This window comes from Heloderma suspectum, chromosome 4 (assembly GCF_057233095.1).
Source record: "Heloderma suspectum isolate Gila_16-S chromosome 4, 16-S_ref, whole genome shotgun sequence".
Classification (NCBI taxonomy): domain Eukaryota; kingdom Metazoa; phylum Chordata; class Lepidosauria; order Squamata; family Helodermatidae; genus Heloderma; species Heloderma suspectum.
In genome coordinates this window covers 309,962,518-309,982,290 of record NC_139461.1, presented here as the reverse complement: position 1 = coordinate 309,982,290, position 19,773 = coordinate 309,962,518, and the positions used below count along the sequence as shown (strand labels likewise).

The window sequence follows — 19,773 nt, the reverse complement described above, 5'->3', positions numbered from 1 at the left end:
CAAGGGGAGGAGTATATGAGAGAGAGAACCATCACAGATGAAACCCTTCAATAGTTGCCTCAATAGTTTTTGCAGAATTTGGCCCACATATTAGCTGTCAGTCATTAAGTTATTCCATACAGACTTAAAGAAGCTGAGTTCTGATGGTCACTGGCCCTGTGCTCTTGGGTAAAACAGGCCCCTCCTGGTTTCTAATTTTATTTATTTATTGCATTCTAACCCTCTTCTCTTACCCCTGCAGGGATTTCTTCAGTGCCAACGTCTTCACCCCTTGGACCTCTAGCAGGCTCACCTGTGATTGCTGCCGCCAACACCTTAGGCATGCCAGTTCCAGCTGCTGCGGGAGCCCAGCAGTAAAGGGCGGCCTCTCATCTCCCAGATGCCTGCCTGGAGCCAAGTTGGGACCGAGGTCCCTCCACCGCCCCCTCCCCAGGACAACAGCAGCCGTGCCGTGGCCAGTGCTATGGGAAGGGAGGGGATGGGTGCTTTGGAGGAGCTATGCCTGAACAGTTGCTTGTGGATTTATAGTAGTTCAGTCATAAACAAAAAAATAGGCCACCCCCCCTTTTTTTTACTTGAACTTTTCATGACTCAGAGACAAAACCCACAGATGAAGTATTTCATGGTTCCCCACTGTGTCCAACACCAACATCGTTTTACCACTTAAGATCTGAAGTGAGAGTACTCTGTCTCCTCGCTCTTGATTTCTTGCTGGTGAGCTCTTCTCTTTCCCTCCCTTCTGTTGGCTGATGCCATGTTGGGATGAGAATATAGGGGAGCTTTTGTACTACCCCTCTTCCCTTCTGGGGACTGCTGAGTTGTAGTCCTTAATAGGCAGCAGGGCGGGGCAAGGGTCTATAAGGACTGGTTGTGTTGACACCTTCATCTTCCACATCTTCTTCCACATCTTATCTGGATGATGAAGTGGGAGGAGTTTATATTTACAAAATAATCCATCTCAGTTGCAGCAAAGGCCTGCAAGACAATAGCTTTCCTGTAGGAATTGGATTTTCTCCTGTGAGCCACATGAATCACCAACACTTTCCTCCCTTGCATGTGCCCTTAGAAGTCTCCAGGTTTCTGATCAATCAGAAGGAAGCCCACTTGTTATCTCGATGAAAGGATTTCTAGCACTGTGCAAACCATATATCCCCATACGTTGCTCCCCCCTCCATCAAGATCCACTGACTGCTCCTTGGTTTGGGATTCTGGAAATGAATTTGTCACTTGGAGTGTCCTTCAAGAGTAACTTGAGCTTCTGGCTGGTTGCTTCCTCCCAAATTGGACCATGCAAACTGAAGTGGGGTCCTCACTCATGCCATGTGGTGAGACATGCTGCTGTATGTTGGCTTTTTTTTAAAACCTAGCTCATAGTCTTGTAAATAGAGAGGTGGGGGAAGGAGCAAGCAGCCTGTGACTTTAAAAAAAGCAGAAAGAAACAAAAAGGTAGAACTGTAAGAAATCTTCTGTGAAGGACATCTGCTTGTGTGTGTGTGTGTGTGTGTGTGTGTATGTGTATATATATATATATATATATACACACACACACACATATACGAAAATCTTGTCCTTCCTGTACTGAAATATCCAGTGTTGGAATTCCTTGCTGTAAATAAACTCTTGATTTTTTTAATTTATCGAAGGTTAGGGTTAAGTTGCCTGTGCAGAGATTCTCCCTGGGCCAGTGTCACACCTTTTTATACAGGTGCAGCCTCTAAACCATGAACCAGGGCTTGGGGCTCAGGCTGCTTTTCCTTCACATCTTTGCACCTTGCACAGATTTGGTTGTAGTAGCGATCGGTGCTAAGAAGCCTTACAAGAAGCATCTCATAAGCCAAAGCGTCGCCTGGAACAAAACGGGATCCTTGGCATACTTTTTCCTTCCACACTGTGGCAGCACTGGGATTTTAGGATGGAGGGGCAGGTGGCCACAAAAGGCACTCTGATCCTCGGTGTGCTGCTGCTGTTTGCGGAATTCAGACCACTGATGGGGAGAGAGCCTGGAAGCACATCAGCCCCTTCAGGATGACCTCCTCATTCAGCAACCACTACAAGGGGGCATGTTGCCTTCGGAAAGTCTCACCAGCTCGTCTTGGGAGCATCAGTCACTTGAGTTTAATAATATATGCAACTTTTTGGATTGGGGTTAGGTAACCATGTATTCCTTCCTGTTTTGTTCAAATTTCCTTTTTTATTTTTTGCTGGGTATGGTCACTGAGGGCTGGGTACGGTTTGAGTAGGAACCAGTTGTAGAATGAGGAGCATGAAACCTTGAGCTGTCCTCTCCCCACCCCTTGGAAAGTCTCGTGGCAAATGGGAAACAACTTGTGGATTCATGAAATAGTAGCTTTGTTCCTTGTTCACTGCTGGAAATTTTGGGTGGCGGGTAAGTTAGGGCATGCTCATGGCCTTGATGTGAAAGCTGGCCCACTGACTGATCTCGATGTTGATTGGCAGCTGTGAAAGTGCAGCACACAGCATAGTTGTGTCTACGTTTTCACTAACATGGAACCTTCACAGGACTCTTAAGCAGGTGATAAATTTCCCCTCCTGCCTCTCATTATTTGTTACTTTAATTTGGCATGTGGGGCAAGAGGAAATTGTATCTCCCAGGCTTCGACTGCCTCCCCAGAGCAGGGGATGCCGGTGAGAAGCTGGTGAGGGCCATGGCAGATGGGATCCCAGTAACCTTCAACCCTTAAATGAGAAGGTGAGAGCGGAAGGTTTCTGGTTCAGGGAGCGATACAAACCACTCTCTTCTCCATGCTTATGCCAGTTTCGCTGCCTGAGCAGGCAGCACCCGGGGGCAGGGAAGGCACAAGGAAATTGCAGATTGTAACAACATCTGTGTTGTAAATTACCTCATCTGTATACCTTGTATCAGAACACTTTTTTAATTTCTCAGCACTTCCTGTTTTTTCTGCATTGTGTTAGATGGCGGGAAAATAAAATGCCAATATAATAGTCCATTGGCAACTTAACTTTAAATAATTTTTTTTAAGGTTTTTAAAATCTTGTTTGAGGTGATCCTTTTTATTTGTTGAAATTTAGATTTTTGGTTCTTTTCCTTTTGAATTTATTGGTTGTAATTCTGTTGTAATTGTTAAAACTAACCCTTAACTGTGCTGAGAAGAAGTTGTGCCATGGAGGTCTTTAATTTTTTAAAATAAAATCATTGAAAGAAAACTACATCCCACCCACTAGTCAGTTAATGCTCTGAAAAGTAGTAGTGGGGGTGGGGGCAGTTTGGACTTCATATGCAAGGGAAGAACCAAAGCCTCTCTTTCAAATACCTTTTCCACCTGAGGCCGCTTGTGGCTGCTGGGGCGTTCCTGCTCTTCACCTGTCTGGCTACTGTGATAGTTTTGCCTAGTATGTGCAATCAGATGGGCAAGGACTTCTTTCCGGGATCCCGTGCTCTCTGGCACCTCCTTGACAAAGGGGAAGTCTCCATTGCTAATCACGTTGATGTAGAAATGTTGCCCTGTGTTGCTGAAAGCGTGGATCATAAAGCCACTACAATACAAGAATGTAAAATGCTGTTACATTTGACCCTGGCGTTAGCAATAGATTTCCTGGCATAACATGCGTGGTGGGGTAGGCAGTGTAAGCATAAGGATTCAGACTCATTGTTGCCCAAGATGTCTTTACCAGCTCTGAATCTGATGTGAGGGCAGCAGCCCCTTGGCTTCTTCCTGTAACCAGCTGTAGCAGGGAGAGAAGTGCTCTTGTGTGTATTTGGAATACAAGACCATGAGTGAAAGAGGAAGCGGAAGCAGTTCTGCCTTCACTGAAGCTGGTAAGAAGACACTAAGAAGATGGTTGGAAGACAGGATGTTCATAGATGCTATTCTGAGCATTTCTGTGCCACCACAAGGACTGGAATGTTAACAAGTTGTATCTTCCTAAGTTGTTGAATCTGTGCTGGGTATGCAAACTACACTGCTCCCATGTATGGAAGGGCACACCAGACGTATGTAACAACCCTAGTCTACCTTGAGCACAGATGCTAGAAAAACAGGAAACTTTTTTTTAAATTTAGTAGTAGTCTGAGCTACTTGCTGGAGCCTTGTGTTCAGTTAGTTGCTTGGCTGTGGGCATCATTGGATGTCCTGGCCAAATTGATATTTGTCAGCATAACCACCTACCTCAAAAGCTGTGGTTAGAAAAAATGAGGGTAAAAATTGTAAAGCAGCTTGTACACTGAAAAGTATTACATCCTAGAATAATAAAGGACCTGGCAGAAGAACTCTCAGCATCACTGTCTATTATCTTTGAGAAATCCTGGAGGGTGGGTAAAGTGCCAGATGCCTGGAGGAAGGCTAATGTTGTCCCTATCTTCAAAAAGGGTAAAAAGGAGGAACCTGGGAACTACAGACCAGTCAGTCTGACATCAGTCCCTGGGAAAATTCTGCAGCAGATTATAAAGCAATCCATCTGTAAGCACCTTAAAAACAATGCAGTGATTACTTGAAGCCAACATGGATTTGTCAAGAACCAGTCCTGCCGGATGAATCTGATCTCATTTTTTGATCAGGTAACCTCCCTTGTGGACTGTGAATGCTGTGGACATCATATACATCAACTTCAGCAAAGCTTTCGACAAAGTGCCCCATGATATCCTGATGAGCAAACTAGCTCAAAGTGCGCTAGATGGAACAACGATTCGGTGGATCCACAGTTGGCTATAGAATTGGACTCAAAGAGTGCTTATCAATGGGACCTTCTCAAACTGGGGAGAGGTAACAAGTGGGGTACTGTAGGGCTCAGTCCTGGGCCCAGTGCTCTTCAACGCCTTTATTAATGACTTGGAGGAGGAGGTGCAGGGAATGCTTATCATACTTGCAGATGACACAAAATTGGGCAGGATAGCTAATACTTTGGAAGACAGAAACAATTCAAAGTGATCTTGATAGACTGGAGCGCTGGGCAGAAAACAACAGAATGAAATTTAATAGGGATAAATGCCAAGTTCTGCACCTGGGAAAAAGGAACCAAATGCACAGATGGGGGAGACATGGCTCAACAATACTACAAGTGAGAAGGATCTTGGAATTGTGGTAGATCACAAGCTGAATATGAGCCAACAACATGATGCGGCTGCAAAAAAGGCCAATGCTATTTTGGGCTGCATTAACAGAAGTATAGCTTCCAAATCCCGGGAAGTACTAGTTCTCCTCTGCTCAGCACTGGTTAGGTCTCATCTGGAGTACTGTGTCCAGTTCTGGGCACCACACTTTAAGAAGGATGCAGACAAACTGGAGAGGGTTCAGAGGAAGGCAACAAGGATGATCAGGGGACTAGAAACAAAGCCCTATGAGGAGAGACTGAAAGAGCTGGGCATGTTTAGCCTTAAGAGAAGACTGAGAGGAGATAGGATGGAGCTCTTCAAGTACTTGAAAGGTTGTCACAGAGAGGAAGGCCAGGACTTCTTGATCATCCCAGGGTGCAAGACATGGAATAATGGGCTCAGGTTACAGGAAGCCAGATTCCGGCTGAACATCAGGAAAAATGTTCTGACTCTTAGAGCAATACAACAATGGAACCAATTCCCGAGGGAGGTGGTGGGCTCTCCCATACTGGAGCCATTCAAGAGAGGCTGGACAGCCATCTGTCAGGGATGCTCTGACTTGGATTCCTGCATTGAGCAGGGGGTTGGACTCGATGGTCTTATAGGCCCCTTCCAACCCTACTGTTCTATGATTCTATGAAAAGGGGGGAATAGGAGAGGTTATCTCTTTCCTGTTAACTGTCAGTGTCAAGTCCTTCATGGAGCCTCTCCCCCTGCATTTTCCAATCTAGTGCCTTCCAGATGTGTTGGACTACAACCCCATCATCCCCAGCCAGTATATGTGGACTTGTAGTCCAACAAGTCTAGTGGGTATTCCGTTTGAGAGGGCTGCTCTACCCTATAAGGCAGCCTGGTGTTACCACAGTATTAGAGATGGGGTATCAGACTATACTAGTAAGTTGAACGAGGGGTACTATAGCTCATGCTTCTTAACCACTTTATCTTATTTATTTAGTTATTTAAAAATATTTTTAGGCTGCCTTTAAGGGTACAACCCTCATTATAAAAATCCAATAAAAAACAAAACTTGAACATGTCTAGTTGGGCCTTTATTTTAAAAATCTGTAGACTGCACCTCTCTCCAAAAGAGGGTTTCAGGGTGGTGTACAAAAAATAGCATTCAATAAAATAAAAACTGCACAAAACCTAAATATCAATGCAGTAAATGTGATAGGCATAAAAACTTTCAGCCAGCTTAAAAATACAAATTTAAAATGTTTGGGCAAATGGTTTAACCAGGTGTAGTAAAGAGTACAAAGTTGGCAACAGGCATACCTCGCACAGGAGGGTATTCGAACATCAGGGCATTACAACAGAGAGGTCCTCTTTTATAGATGGAAAATGTACTCAGATGAATTGTGGAGAAGGGCTGCCTCTGATTATAATGTGCAGGTGGGTTGATTTGAGAGGAGGCACTCTAGATATTTGAGCCTCCATGCTGTTTAGGCCTTTGAAGCTAGCTAAGCACCCGCACCTTGAATTGGGCTTGATAGTTAATAGGCAGCCAACGTACCTTCAGAATGTCTGTATTATGGTTTGACCAGAATTCTACCAGCTGAGATCTGTACTAATAGGTTCTAAAATCCATATTGGTGTAATACTACTTTATGCCAACCAGAAGATCACAAAAATGTGCAAGCTTTTGAGATCTCCAGATCTCTTCATCAGGCAAGATGTTATAAAAGAAAATTGGGTGTGTGTGTGTGTGTGTGTGTGTGTGTGAGACTGACTTGATGAAGTGACACTACATGCTCAGTGTCCCAAAATGGAATAAGGAAGGAGGGGTCTACAGAGATTCATTTTAGGCTCTGTAGGGCATGTGATGGTTATAGGAACCATCTTACTCCATCTTGGGACTCCATCTGCATATTCAATATGACTTCATCTTCAACTTGTTTTCCTCTTCCCTATCCCCCCTCCCGTCCAACCTGCTTTTTAAGAGATATGGAGCTCTTGATAGTTTGTACACTTTTTTGTGATCTTTGGGTTGGCCTAATAAAAGATATTATGCTAATACGGATTTTGGAATCTTATGGCCAGCATAGCTACCTTGCTTTTTGTATACTAATTGGAGCTTCTGAACCATTTTCAAGCGCACCCCCATGTATTAACAGACCACCCCTAGAAGGCTGCAGCTGATAAACCAGCCGAAGCTGCTAGAAGGTGTTCCATGCTACCGAGTCCACTTGGGCGTCAAGTGGCAATGTTAGATCCAAGTGCTCCCACACTGCACGCTTGTCCCTGCAGGAAGAGTGCAACCCCATACAGAACAAAGTTAGTTATTACATCTGTATCCCACTTTTTTTTCCATAAGAAACCCAAGGCGGCATACATAATCCTCTCCATTTTATTCTCACAGCAACAACAAAAAGGTAGGTTGGGCTGAGAGTCCGTGACTGGCCCAAAGTCACCTAGTGAGCTTCCATGGCCGAGTGGGGCTAGAACTCAGATCTCCTGACTTCCAGTCCAACACCCTAGCCACTACACCACATCCAACATCCAGTGGATGTTGCAGTTTGGAAAAATTGTCTCTGGCAAGCTGTGAGCCAGTTTCTGTGAGAAGAGAGGCTAAATTCTGCAATGCATATGGGATGCACATTTTCAGTTTCCTCTCTTGCATACTTCTGTTTCTGCCAGTCAAGCGGAGGGGCCTGGCTGCGTACAACTGCATCCTTCCCTGATCACTTGAAATTGTATTCAGCCAGCCTCTGGATTCCAACTGCCCTGTTTGCCTGCCTTCGTGGTTGAAAAGATACACCAGCAGCTGACGTTCTTCAGAAGTTGAATGGGTGCACGCAGCCCTTTACGTACCAGGATTCAAATCTGACCGTTTGGCTTTTAGTCGTTGCTTTTACAATGGATTTTTACTCTTCATCTTCAGGAGAGAAGTCTCAGAACTGTCAACTGCAATTTGCACAACACAGAATTGATTGCATTTGCTGATGGCTGCTCACTCAGATGGCTTTGCAAGGGTATTAGGCAAGTTCATGGAAGGGAGGTCTCCCTGTGCTAGCTTTCCCCAACTTGGTGCCCTCCAGGTGTGTTGGACTACAGCTCCGAGAACCCCCCAGCCAGCATAGTGTCGTAGGGATTTGCAGCAAACACTGATCAGGCTAGATCAAAAGTGACTGTTCCTGTTGACAGAAGAAAGCAACCTTGAACCTACTGCTTCTTGGTTTGTGCCAGTCTGGCCAGCAGAGGGTGCTGAAATTATGTCTTGTTTTTCTTTTGACTGAACAGAACTTGCCATGTGCCAAGTCTTATGGCTATCATTGGTGACCAGCCAGATGGGTGATTAATAAATTTAATAATAAATTTAATAATAAATATCAGGCGCATGGGATTTATTGCATGAACGACTGAACAACAACAAATGTGGCGGGTGAGCCCCAACCTGAGTTTTAAAACTTCATTCTGCAGTAGATTAGCCTGGGTCTTTGACTTCCCAATAACATAGCAATCACAACTAGGCTGGTGGAATGAAGCTCGGGCATTTTTGTGTGATAGACCATGGGCTCAGTCATGTCTGGCTCATGGGGGTGTCATTCCCTCCCAGCCATTAGTGTGCACCTGCTTCTGGCTGGCGGATCTTCAGGGGGTTTAGTAAAAAGCAAAGGAGTCTGCAAAAGCCAGAGGTTTGCCTAACTCTCCACTCGTGTGGGTGACAAATAATGCCGCGCTTGCTGTAGATGCTTGAATGTAAAGGTCGAATGGAATCCTAGGCGAGAAGGCGCGTGAACCCCCTGCGACAGTCTTCAGGGCTTATCCATGCAGGTCTGCGTATCACCGATGGGTGTTGCTGATATGTAAGGAAGAGCTTGTGCTATGAGACTGGCAGTTTGCAGCCTCTGCCAACTGGCACCCTCCCATCAACCCCCAGCCAGCAGAGCCAGTGGTGAGGAATGATGGGAACTGCAATCCACCAACAACATCTGGAGGCCCACACATTCCCCACCCCTGGCACAGGTGATGAGCAAAGATGATTCCTCTTTCTTTCGCCCCACTAGGCAAGGGGGAAAGTGTGTAGGGTTTTATGAACCATACTAATAATAAAAGCATTACTTTTATTTTTTATTGTTCACCTCTCCAGAATCTGTTTAGATGTGGAGTGGTTTATAAATGAGGCAGAGCTGACTATGCTCTCTGCAGAAAATCCTGTGGGGCAAGGGGCTCCCCCGGATCTGACGGGGGACTGAAAGCAGTCAGGAGTGCTGAACTTACAAACCCTCATCATGTCCTCAGCCTGTATATGTGTGTAACTGCATCTTATGCCATGCTCCCAGGGCAGGGATTGGGAGCCTTTCGCCTGCCCTGTGGCATGCTTGAGTGAGGACCCTCCCCAACCCCCGCCCCCTCCAAGAAGGGTGAGAGAGGCCGAGCCATGGCCTTGTCAGGGAAGGTGCGGGAGGAGTGAAGCAGTTGCACCCTCAGCTGGTGCCTGAAGAAGCAGCCCCTTGAGCCTGTGGCGTAGTACACTTCACTCCTCCCTCGCCTTCCCAAAGCCGAGGAAGGAGCGAAAGCCAGCTGGGCACACAGCCGGCACCTAGCGGAGTCTATTTGTCATGCAGAAATCAGCAGAGCGTTTGCTCCATGCCCCTCTGTGCACGGAGACAGGAGTCAGGGTGAGGTCGGGGGCCACAGCATTGGGAGGGGAAGGGCCTGATGTCATCTGGCCATGGGTCCATCATGGGTTCCCAAGGAAAAGGAGTGCCAGGTGAGCCCTGGAGCCCGAAGCATCACATTGCTCAGAGCTAGGATGCATGCACTTCCCATGATACTTGGATGCATATTTCAGCAGGGAACTGCATCCGAACATCTGGGAAGTGCAAAAAGTGGCAGATAATTGCATTCCAGTCTGTAGATCAGGCTTGGAGGTGCAGATTGGAGCAGCTCAAATCAGAATTCAAAGACAGACTTCAAGTATCCCCATAAAAGTCCCTCCTTTGTCCAGCAAACCCCAGAACCACTGCATGGGCACTCATGTAATGACCTTCACTGGGAAGACAGGTAATCTTAAATACAGAATGAAGGTTATAATTGGTTGAAGGGGAAAAGGATCCCCTTCTCCAACCGGGTGCCTTCCAGATATGTTGGACTACAACCCCCATCATTCCCCAGCCAGGATGCTGGGAGTTGTAGTACAACACATCCGGAGGGCTCCAGGTTGGAGAAGGTACACTTGTGCTTTTGCACCTTACACAGCAGATGAAAATCAACAGAAGCCAGCCACGTATTGTTATCAGAGCTGATTGTATTACAGAAACCTGGGACATAATTGGTAAATAAAATAAATAAAATGAGCCATACAAGCCATACCAGCTGCAGTAAGGAAATAAATTACAGTATCTCATGAATATAAAAACTGCAACAGAAGTCAAGACAGTAGCAGACAAAACAGCAGCAATCAGTCTCCTCATGCTTTAGAAAATTAAAAGGTAAAATCTACTTTTAAAAAGCACCCTACAAATATCATACATTAATAATTAAACATTAATGATTAAACATGGTCCAGTGAGAGAGGTTACAGAGGCTGAAAAATGAAAGAAAATCATCCTAAACATGTATTAAGTAGTATCGATACTCATGAATATGGATACCTCAGTTAACGCTTATCAAGCACAATGGAACACAGACATTGGTTTTGACTTTCCAGTTGATATTTGGACATGGCTGGTGAAATGTCACATGTTATATAACTAGCATCAACCGTAAGGAGAGCTTCTATAAGTCATTATTTAGATGGTACTTAACCCCAGCACATCTTAATTGCCCTTAGGAAAGGAAAGGTTCCTCCTGTGCAAGCACCGGGTCATTACTGACCCCTAGAGGGACGCCGCTTGCGCTGGCGTTTTCATGGCAGACTGTAGTGGGGTGGTTTGCCATTGCCTTCCCCAGTCGCGACTACCTTTCCCCCAGCAAGCTGGGTACTCATTTTACCGCCTTGGAAGGATGGAAGGCTGAGTCGACCTGAGCCGGCTACCCAAGACCCAGCTTCCGCTGGGATCGAACTCAGGTCATGGGGAGAGTTTCAGTTGCAATACTGCCACCTACCACTCTGTGCCACACGAGGCTCAATTGCCCTTAAGAGAACTATAAATAATCTTTGCTGGAGATGTAACAGCTAGCATGCAGACCTATTTCATATTTTTTAGTCTTGCCCTAAAATTCAGAACTTTGGGCAAGAAATAATAAAAGAACTTGATCATGGGTCAAGTCCACTAGTATTACTGTTGGGATATATTGAAGATCTGGTCTTAGCTGACAATATGGAAATAGTTCAGTATTTACCATCAGCAGCTCGATTAACCATATCCTGTAATTGGAAAAAGCACAAGCCCTGATCTTGGATGAAAGGCTGATCAAAACGAGATAAGAGTGTCTATGGTAAAAATTACAAATTTGATCAGCGGGAGGGAGGGCAGCCAGTCATAGGATTCTTTTGTTCAAAAATGGATCTTGTTATTATGTATTGGTCTAATAAAATGCAAGGAAGTGTCAATCCACATTCTTTGTTAGGGCTGTTATGAGGCTGTAGAGACTGCACGTTATATCTGACAAGCAGCTAATTTTTTTTATTTGTAAAATGGAATATGAATGATTTATCATTTGCTTTGCGAATGATTTATCATTTGCTTGTAATATTTGAAAAAAACTTGGTCTGGCAAATAAAATAAAGAAATTTAAAAACACACACCCTACCAGTGGCTATCTATGCCCAATGTGGTGCCCTCCCCACGTTGTAGTAGGGATGTTGGGAGTTGTGATCCAACATGTCTGGAGGGCAACAGCTTAGGGAAGGCTGCCCTATAAGATGCAAAAGCTCTTCCTGCGTCCTTCTCTTGTTCCCTGCTGGACCAAGTTGGCGGCTGCAGCAAGAGGCAAGAGGTTCATGCTAGGCTGGATCCCTGCGCTGACTGTTCCAGAGCAGCCTGCCTGTGTTTTCTCTGTAGAAAGTACAGGAGAAAGACCGCAGCTACGATCTTGGCCAGGAAAAGTCCAAGGCAGAGACCAAGGCAGGACACTAGCAGCTGATCTGAAAGGGGAAAAGCACTGAGAGGTCAGTTCATTTGCAGGGTGAGGCCGAAAGGAAGATAAACACATGAAGCTGAGGCGCTGTCATGGGCAGCTGTGTAATTGGGGTTCTGTGTGGGCTACTTTCAAAAACGGCAGGAGTCGTGGCAATATCCCAGGGCAAGGATGGGGGACGTGTGGCCTTCCAGATGTCGGACTGCAATTCCCGTTATCCCTTGCCATTGGCTTTGCTGGCTAGGGCCGATGGGAGTTGCAGTCCACCCACATCTGGAGGGCCCCATGTTCCCTACACTTCTAAGAGGATAGCAGTGTACAGAGCTGTTTTCAACAGAGAAGCCTCAGCTATGTAGACATGCTCCCGAGAGCTGGCACGGTGCTGTCCACCATACTGCGCTGCAGGGCAGGCACTGTTGGGCACCTACTGAGGCCCCTGCAGGGGGCGCCACCTGCCCAGCCCCAGACCTCTGGGCCCTCCTGCAGCAGCCCTTTTGCTGTCCCAACCAGCTCACCTGCCCTGTCTGAGCATGTCTGGGGCAACAAGAGCAAGGAGAGGGCGCAACGCCCCCCTGAGACAAGTCACTTTTTCTCGCACTATCTGACTAGCTTGTTTCTTGAACTGGAGCGGGTGTGTCTGAGACTCACCAGATCAAGACAGAAGGCAACGGCTTCAAAGACAGACGCTGCTCAGGGACAGACTTACAACTCTTTACCAAGTGCTTTGGTCCCTGAAACTTCTCTCAAGCCAAACGGCACAACGTTGGTATTAAAGGAATATCTATTCCTTGCTCAAATAGTCTAAGAGAATAACAAGATTTAGCTAAAATGAGGCAGATTATAAACATCCCTAAATACCCGCAAGTTATGATCGTTAAAAGTATAATGAAAATAATAGCCAGCCTATTGTTAACATAGTAAACCTAGGTTCTTAATCTAGCAGGCAAAGTTTCATATTTACCTAAATGGAGGGCATGGTGGGCGAAGCCAGCCTAAGCACATAAGGCAGGTTTCTCGTTCTTTCAGGATCTCTCCCCTAAACAAATCAAACCTTGGTCTTTTATCACTTTCATGAAGTCAATGACCTCATCTTTCGTTTCAGACCTGGTCGTACCAGCATTCCTAATGTTCTCAGTGAAGCCAGGTCTGCCATTGACACCAGCAACACCTAGTTTATAAGGGCTTTCCTGGTAAGGTAAGCAGCTGACTGCTTTCTCCTCTTGACCGACGACCCACACGTGGCAGCCTTCCTTCCTTTCTAACAATGCATTCTACTATCCATCGTTATAACACACACACATGGAACTAGTCACGTCTACAAAATACAATAAATTCCTATCAATTCCACGCAGCACAAAGTATATTCTGCTACACCCCACTTGCGTTGCAGTCTTCCTCTGTGCAGCAGATCTGGACCAGAGGGTGAGGGGCAGTGGGCAAATTCGGAAGTGGCCTGCTGAGAGGGTCTTCCTCCCAGTGTCTCCAGATTGGGACGTGAGCTTAGTGGTAGAGCACAGGCTTTACACACAAGTCCAGTCTAACGTTCTCAGATAGAAGGGCTCTGCCTGAGATGTTGGAGAGAAGTGGCTGGTCTGAATAGATGGGCCTTCCCCAACCTGGTGCCTTCCACCTTTGGACTACAATGCCCAGCATGCCCCCGCTGGCAGGACTCCAGATTGAGGGGAGGCTGGAGCTGGCTGAGGGTGCTTCCAGACAGATCACTCCAAAGGCATTGCACAGCAATCCCATCTTTTCCTCCTCAATGGATATTTTGTGGAATGAAAAAAAGAGGGAAGTAGCGGTGGGAAAATGCAGGAGGACTACATAAGAACGTAAGAAGAGCCCTGCTGGATCAGACCAAGGGTCCTTCCAGTCTAGCATTCCATTCACACAGTGGCTGACCCGCTGTTGATCAGGAACCCACAAGCAGGGCACCAGCACAACAGCACCCTTCCCCCCATGTTGCCCAGCAACTGGTGTACAGAGGCTCACTGCCTCTGCTACTGGAGGTGGCATAGAGCCATAAGGACTAGTAGCCATCAATAGCCTCCTCCAGGAATTTGTGTAACCCCCTTTTAAAGCCATCCAAACTGGTGGCCATCACTACGTCTTGTGGTAGTGAATTCCATAGTTTGACTCTGCGCTGTGCGAGGTCCTGAATCTCCCACCCATCAGCTTCATGGGAGGACCCCATTGGGTTCTCGTATTCTGAGAGAGGGAGAAAAATGTCTCCCGAGCCACGTCGCACAAATGGAAGGTGGCATTGTCTGGACCCCCTGTGAAATGCCGTGAAGGAGGCAGGGCCCCAGCCTCATCTCAAAGCACCCCGAGGGAGGGCTATGGGGCAGCACGCACAAAAATGGCTGCTGCGGAAGACTGTATCTGCTGTCAGCGGTGGCTGGAGCCCACTGTGGCTGGGGGGAAAGTCACTGTCAAGGCGAGCGACGTGACGCATGGCTCACGGCAACATACCAGCCTGCAGCCAAGAGGCCAAGAACTACTGAAGAACAACCACGGACAGCTCAGTGCTGCCGGCTGCATAGCCTCTTGCCCCATTGGGCAGGACCAGCATGCTGCTCCCCTCAGCTCCGCTCTGTGACTCAACAGCCTCAGCTGGCTCTGCAACAGCTCTGCATACACACCAGGGTTGTGTTTCCCCACGGGGGGAAAAAGACACGTGGCGCACCCACAACAACTCTGATGGGCTCAAGTGAGGCAAGTGGTTATCACCCTGGGCACCCTCACCGACGCCTAGTCCTAGCCCTCCATCGGGAAGTGTGGGGCCATTTTGGATGGGCTGGAGCCAGTGGGAGCTTTGTCGCATTGCCACTTTTCAAAATTATTTCCTGACAGTGTCGGGCATATCACAAATATCACCCTCCAAAAAGCCTTTCCCTGTGTATTTGAATGGGGAAAGGTCCTGTGCCGGCACGATGGGCGAGATTTAGGAAAAACTGCCACTGCTGCTCACAGGAGCTCGTACCAGAGTGGCACCAGCATGAAGGTGCCACAGAACCAAAGCAGATTCAGGAGGGAGGCTCAGCGAGCGCTGGAGAGAGTGATCAACAGGACGCAGGGGGTTTAGCCCTTTTGGGGGAGGGGCTCTGCCTCCCAGAACTTATTTTATTTATTTATTTCATTTCTATACCACCCAAGAGGGCCTTAGGAAGCATTACTAACAACAAAGCTAGCAGAGATGACAGTATTCCAGCTGAGCTATTTAAGATCCTAAAAGATAAGTGCTGCACTCAATATGCCAACACATTTGGAACACTCAACAGTGGCCGCAAGGCTGGAAAAGGTCAGTTTACATTCCAATTCCAAAGAAGGGCAATGCCAAAGAGTGCTCAAACTACCGCACAATTGCGCTCATTTCACATGCCAGCAAGGTGATGCTCAAAATCCTACAAGCTAGGCTTCAGCAGCATGTGAACTGAGAACTACCAGAAGTACAAGCTGGGTTCCGAAGAGGCAGAGGAACTCGAGATCAAATCGCCAACTTTCGCTGGATCATGCAGAAAGCAAGAGAATTCCAGGAAAACGTCTATTTCTGCTTCATTGACTAATCTAAAGCCTTTGATTGTGTGGATCACAACAAACTGTGGCAAATTCTTAAAGAGATGGGAGTACCAGACCACCTTACCTGTCTCCTGAGAAACCTGTACGACGGTCAAGAAGCAACAGTAAGAAGCGGACATGGAACAACAGATTGGTTCAAAATTGGGAAAGGAGTATGACAAGGCTGTATATTGTCGCCCTGCTTATTTAACTTATATGCAGAGTACATCATGAGAAACACCAGGTTAGATGAATCACAGGTCGGAATTAAGATTGCTGGGAGAATTATCAACAACCTCAGATATGCAGACGATACCACCCTAATGGCAGAAAGCGAAGAGGATCTAAAGAGCCTCTTGTTGGGGGTGAAAGTGGAGAGTGCAAAAGCTGGTTTGAAACTCAAAATTAAAAAAACTAAGATCGTGGCATCTGGCCCCATCACTTCCTGGCATATAGAAGGGGAAGAAATGGAAGCAGTGACAGATTTTATTTTCTTGGGCTCCAAGATCACCGCAGACGGTGACTGTAGCCATGAAATTAAAAGACGCTTCCTCCTTGGGAGGAAAGCTATGGCAAACCTAGACAGCATAGTCAGAAGCAGAGACATCACCTTGCCGACAAAGGTCTGGCTAATTAAAGCTATGGTTTTCCCAGTAGTAATGTATGGCTGTGAGAGCTGGACTATAAGGAAGGCTGAGCGCCGAAGAATTGATGCCTTCGAACTGTGGTGCTGGAGAAGACTCTTACGAGTCCCCTGGACTGCAAGGAGGTCAAATCAGTCCATCCTAAAGGAAATCAACCCTGAGTGCTCATTGGAAGGACAGATACTGAAGCTGAAGCTCAAATATTTTGGCCACCTAATGCGAAGAGAAAACTCCCTGGAAAAGACCCTGATGCTGGGAGAGATTGAAGGCAAAAGGAGAAGGGGACGGCAGAGGATGAGATGGCTAGATAGCATCACCGATGCAATGAATATGAACTTGAGCACACTCCGGGAGAGAGCGGAGGACAGGAAGGCCTGGCGTGCTATGGTCCGTGGGGTCACGAAGAGTCAGACACTATAATAATAGTGCAACCAGAATAAAACCTATCAGCAATGCAGAGATTTAAAATACAGATTTAAAACACCAGAGCTAAAAGACGAGGAAGCTAAAATGCTAAAATACTGAGAAAATAAAAAGGTCTTCACCTGGTGCCGGAAGGAATATAATGTAGGTGCCAGACGAACCACACTAGGGAGCTCATTCCACAGCCAGGGTGCCACAGCAGAAAAGGCCCTCCTCCTGTAGCCACCTGCTCCACTTCCTTAAGTAGGGGCTCACGGAGAAGGACGGCTGAGGATAAGCACTTCAGTTGAAACCGCAGGTGCTTGCTGTGCAGCTGCTGTGCTTGGCTTAGCAGAGTCACCCGCTTCCCTGTGGTTTGGGGCAATCTCGTCCATACATGAATACGTACATTCTGAGAGGCTGAAAGAGGGAGCATCCACCTACCCTCCAGGGAAGACCCTGGTCCTTACCTGAAGTTATTCCAACTTCCAGAATCATTGTTGCATAAACTGAACCTTGGGGATTCACAGCTTCGCAGGTGAATGCTGACTGGTTCCGCTGTTTGGTTGCCACTATCTTCAGGGATCTCTTGAGGGAGAATGTCCCATCTGAATTCTGGGTCACTGGGTCATCCAATCTTAGATCAATCTCACGGTCATTCTCCAGCCAGATCACACAGATGTCATTCGGATAAAATCCTTCCACGGTGCAGGTGATGGTCACAGGATCATTCATCTGGACCGGAGATGGTGGGTTGGCTTCCACTCGCACGATGGGGGTAACTGAGCAAACAGAACCATACAAATCAACATCAAGACTCCACTATTGTGGGGAAATCTTTGCTGGACTTTGCCGCAAGCTGGGATTAGCTTTCTCCCTGTATTAACACTCCTACGTGTGTCTTGGATGACAACTCCCTCCATTAGAACGTAAGAACACCAGAAGAGCCCTGCTTGATCAGACCAAGGGTCCATCTAGTCTAGTGTTCTGTTCACACAGTGGCCAACCAGCTGTCAACCAGGGACCCACAAGCAGGGCATGGGTGCAATGGCACCTTTCCACCCATGTTCCCCAGCAACTGGTCTACACAGGCTCACTGCCTCTGGTACTGAAGGTAGCACAGAGCCATCAAGACTAGTAGCCTTCTCCAGGAATGTGTCCACCCCCCTTTTAAAGCCATCCACATTGGTGGCCATGTGGTAGCAAATTCCACAGCTTAACTCTGTGCTGTGTGGAGAAGTCCTTCCTTTTATCTGTCCTGAATCTCCCCCCAATCAGCTTCATAGGATGACTCCTTTGGGTTCTTGCATTTTGAGAGAGAGAGAGAAATGTCTCCCTCTCCACATTCTCCACACCATGCTGGGAGCTGCAGTCCAACACATCTGGATGGTACCAGATTGGGAAAGTATGTTTATTTTATGTAAGCCACCTTGAGAGGGCTTTGCCAAAAAATATTTACATATTTACATAAACAAACCACCTCCAACTATGTCCTGTGGCATAGTTCTTGACTAGGAGAACAAATGTTCGATTGCCTCTTTCTGTTGGGGGCAGGCTCCTTTAACAAGAGCCTCGTGTGGCGCAGAGTGGTAGGTGGCAGGAATGCAACCGAAACTCTCCCCACGACCTGAGTTTGATCCCAGCGGTAGCTGGTTTTCAGGTAGCCGGCTCAGGTCAACTCAGCCTTCCATCCTTCCGAGGTCAGTAAAATGAGTACCCAGCTTGCTGGGGGAAAGGTAGTCATGACTGGGGAAGGCAATGGCAACCCACCCCGCTATACAGTCTGCCAGGAAAACGCCGAGGGGGGTCAGTAATGACTCGGTGCTTGCACAAGAGGAACCTATCCTTTCCTCCTTTAACAACCTGCCTCCTACATCTCACCTTCACAGAGCTGAAGGCGGCTTAGATGGTTCTCTTCCCACCTGCCCATGTTGTCTTCACAGCTGCCTATACTGGCTGGGGATGATGGAAGTTGTAATCCCAACACATCTGAAGGACACCAAGTTGGACTGGCTGTTTCAGCCACTACACCACACAGGCTCCCAGGGGCAGTTGTACACGCGCAGTCCGTCTCCCATCGCTCTGCCAAGCAGAACTTCTCCATGATGAGCAGAACGTGCTCCGAGGTCTGCCTCTCTCAGCACAAAAGCCTCATCCTGCATCCCATGTGGAAGTTTTTAAGATTTAAAGTCCCATCATTTGGCATTCACAGATATACTGCCCCTGAAGCTAGAAGTTCCTATTTAGCCAGAAATAGACCTATCCCCCTTGTGCTTTAATTGCCTTTTAAAGAAGGGGTGGGGAATGTGTGGCCCTCCAGGCATTGTTGGACTGCAACTCCCATCCGCCCGAGCCAGCATAGCCAATGGTGAGAGATGATGGGAGCTGCAGTCCAACATTCCCCATCCCTCTTTTAAAGCCCTCTGTATGGCCCTCATCACATTCTGGGACAACTTGTGGTTTTCCAGATGTTTTGGCCTACTATTCCCATCAGGCCTTACACCATTGGCTATGCTGACTAGGGCTGAAGGGAGTTGTAGGCCAAAACATCTGGAGGGCCACAAGTTGCTGACCCCCCACCCTAAGGCGAGACCATCCATAGCTTGCAGCAGAGGAACACAGGAAGCTGCCTCGTCCTGATTCAGACCCTGGGTCCATCTAGCCCAGTATTTTCGACACAGACTGGCAGCAGTGGCTCTCCAGGGTTTCAGGCCGTTTTTCCAGCCCTACCTGGAGATGCCAGGGATCAGAGCAGGGACCCTCTGCATGAAAAGCAGGGGCTCTACCACTGAGCTACGGCCTCTCCTTTTTCTGCAAGGCCTTTTCTTCAAGGCCCTTGGGTGACCTCCTTATTTAGTAGGGAAATTAGAAAGGAGACAGCACAACGCAAAAAAACAAAACAAAAACCAGCTGCTAGATCAGCCTTCCCCAGCCTTGGGCCCTCCAGATGTTTTGGACTCTTCCCCCCTCCCCTGCAATCAGCTCCACCCAACATGGCCAAAGGTCAGGAATGCTGAGAGTTCTCCAAAACATTTGGAGGGTACCAGGTTGGGGAAGGCTACGCTAGCTCAT

General features: G+C 47.3%; 1 protein-coding gene across 1 annotated transcript in view; it reads left to right on the top strand.

Moving 5' to 3' along the window:
• The window catches only part of CSNK2A1 (casein kinase 2 alpha 1), a 53,208-nt gene extending 48,964 nt beyond the window's left edge, over positions 1–4,244 (top strand). Inside the window, exon 13 of the mRNA XM_084854507.1 lies at positions 242–4,244. Coding sequence (XP_084710633.1) covers positions 242–357 — 116 coding nt within the window. The 3' untranslated portion in view covers positions 358–4,244. The remainder of the gene's footprint in view (positions 1–241) is intronic.
• The last annotated feature ends 15,529 nt before the right edge of the window (positions 4,245–19,773 follow it).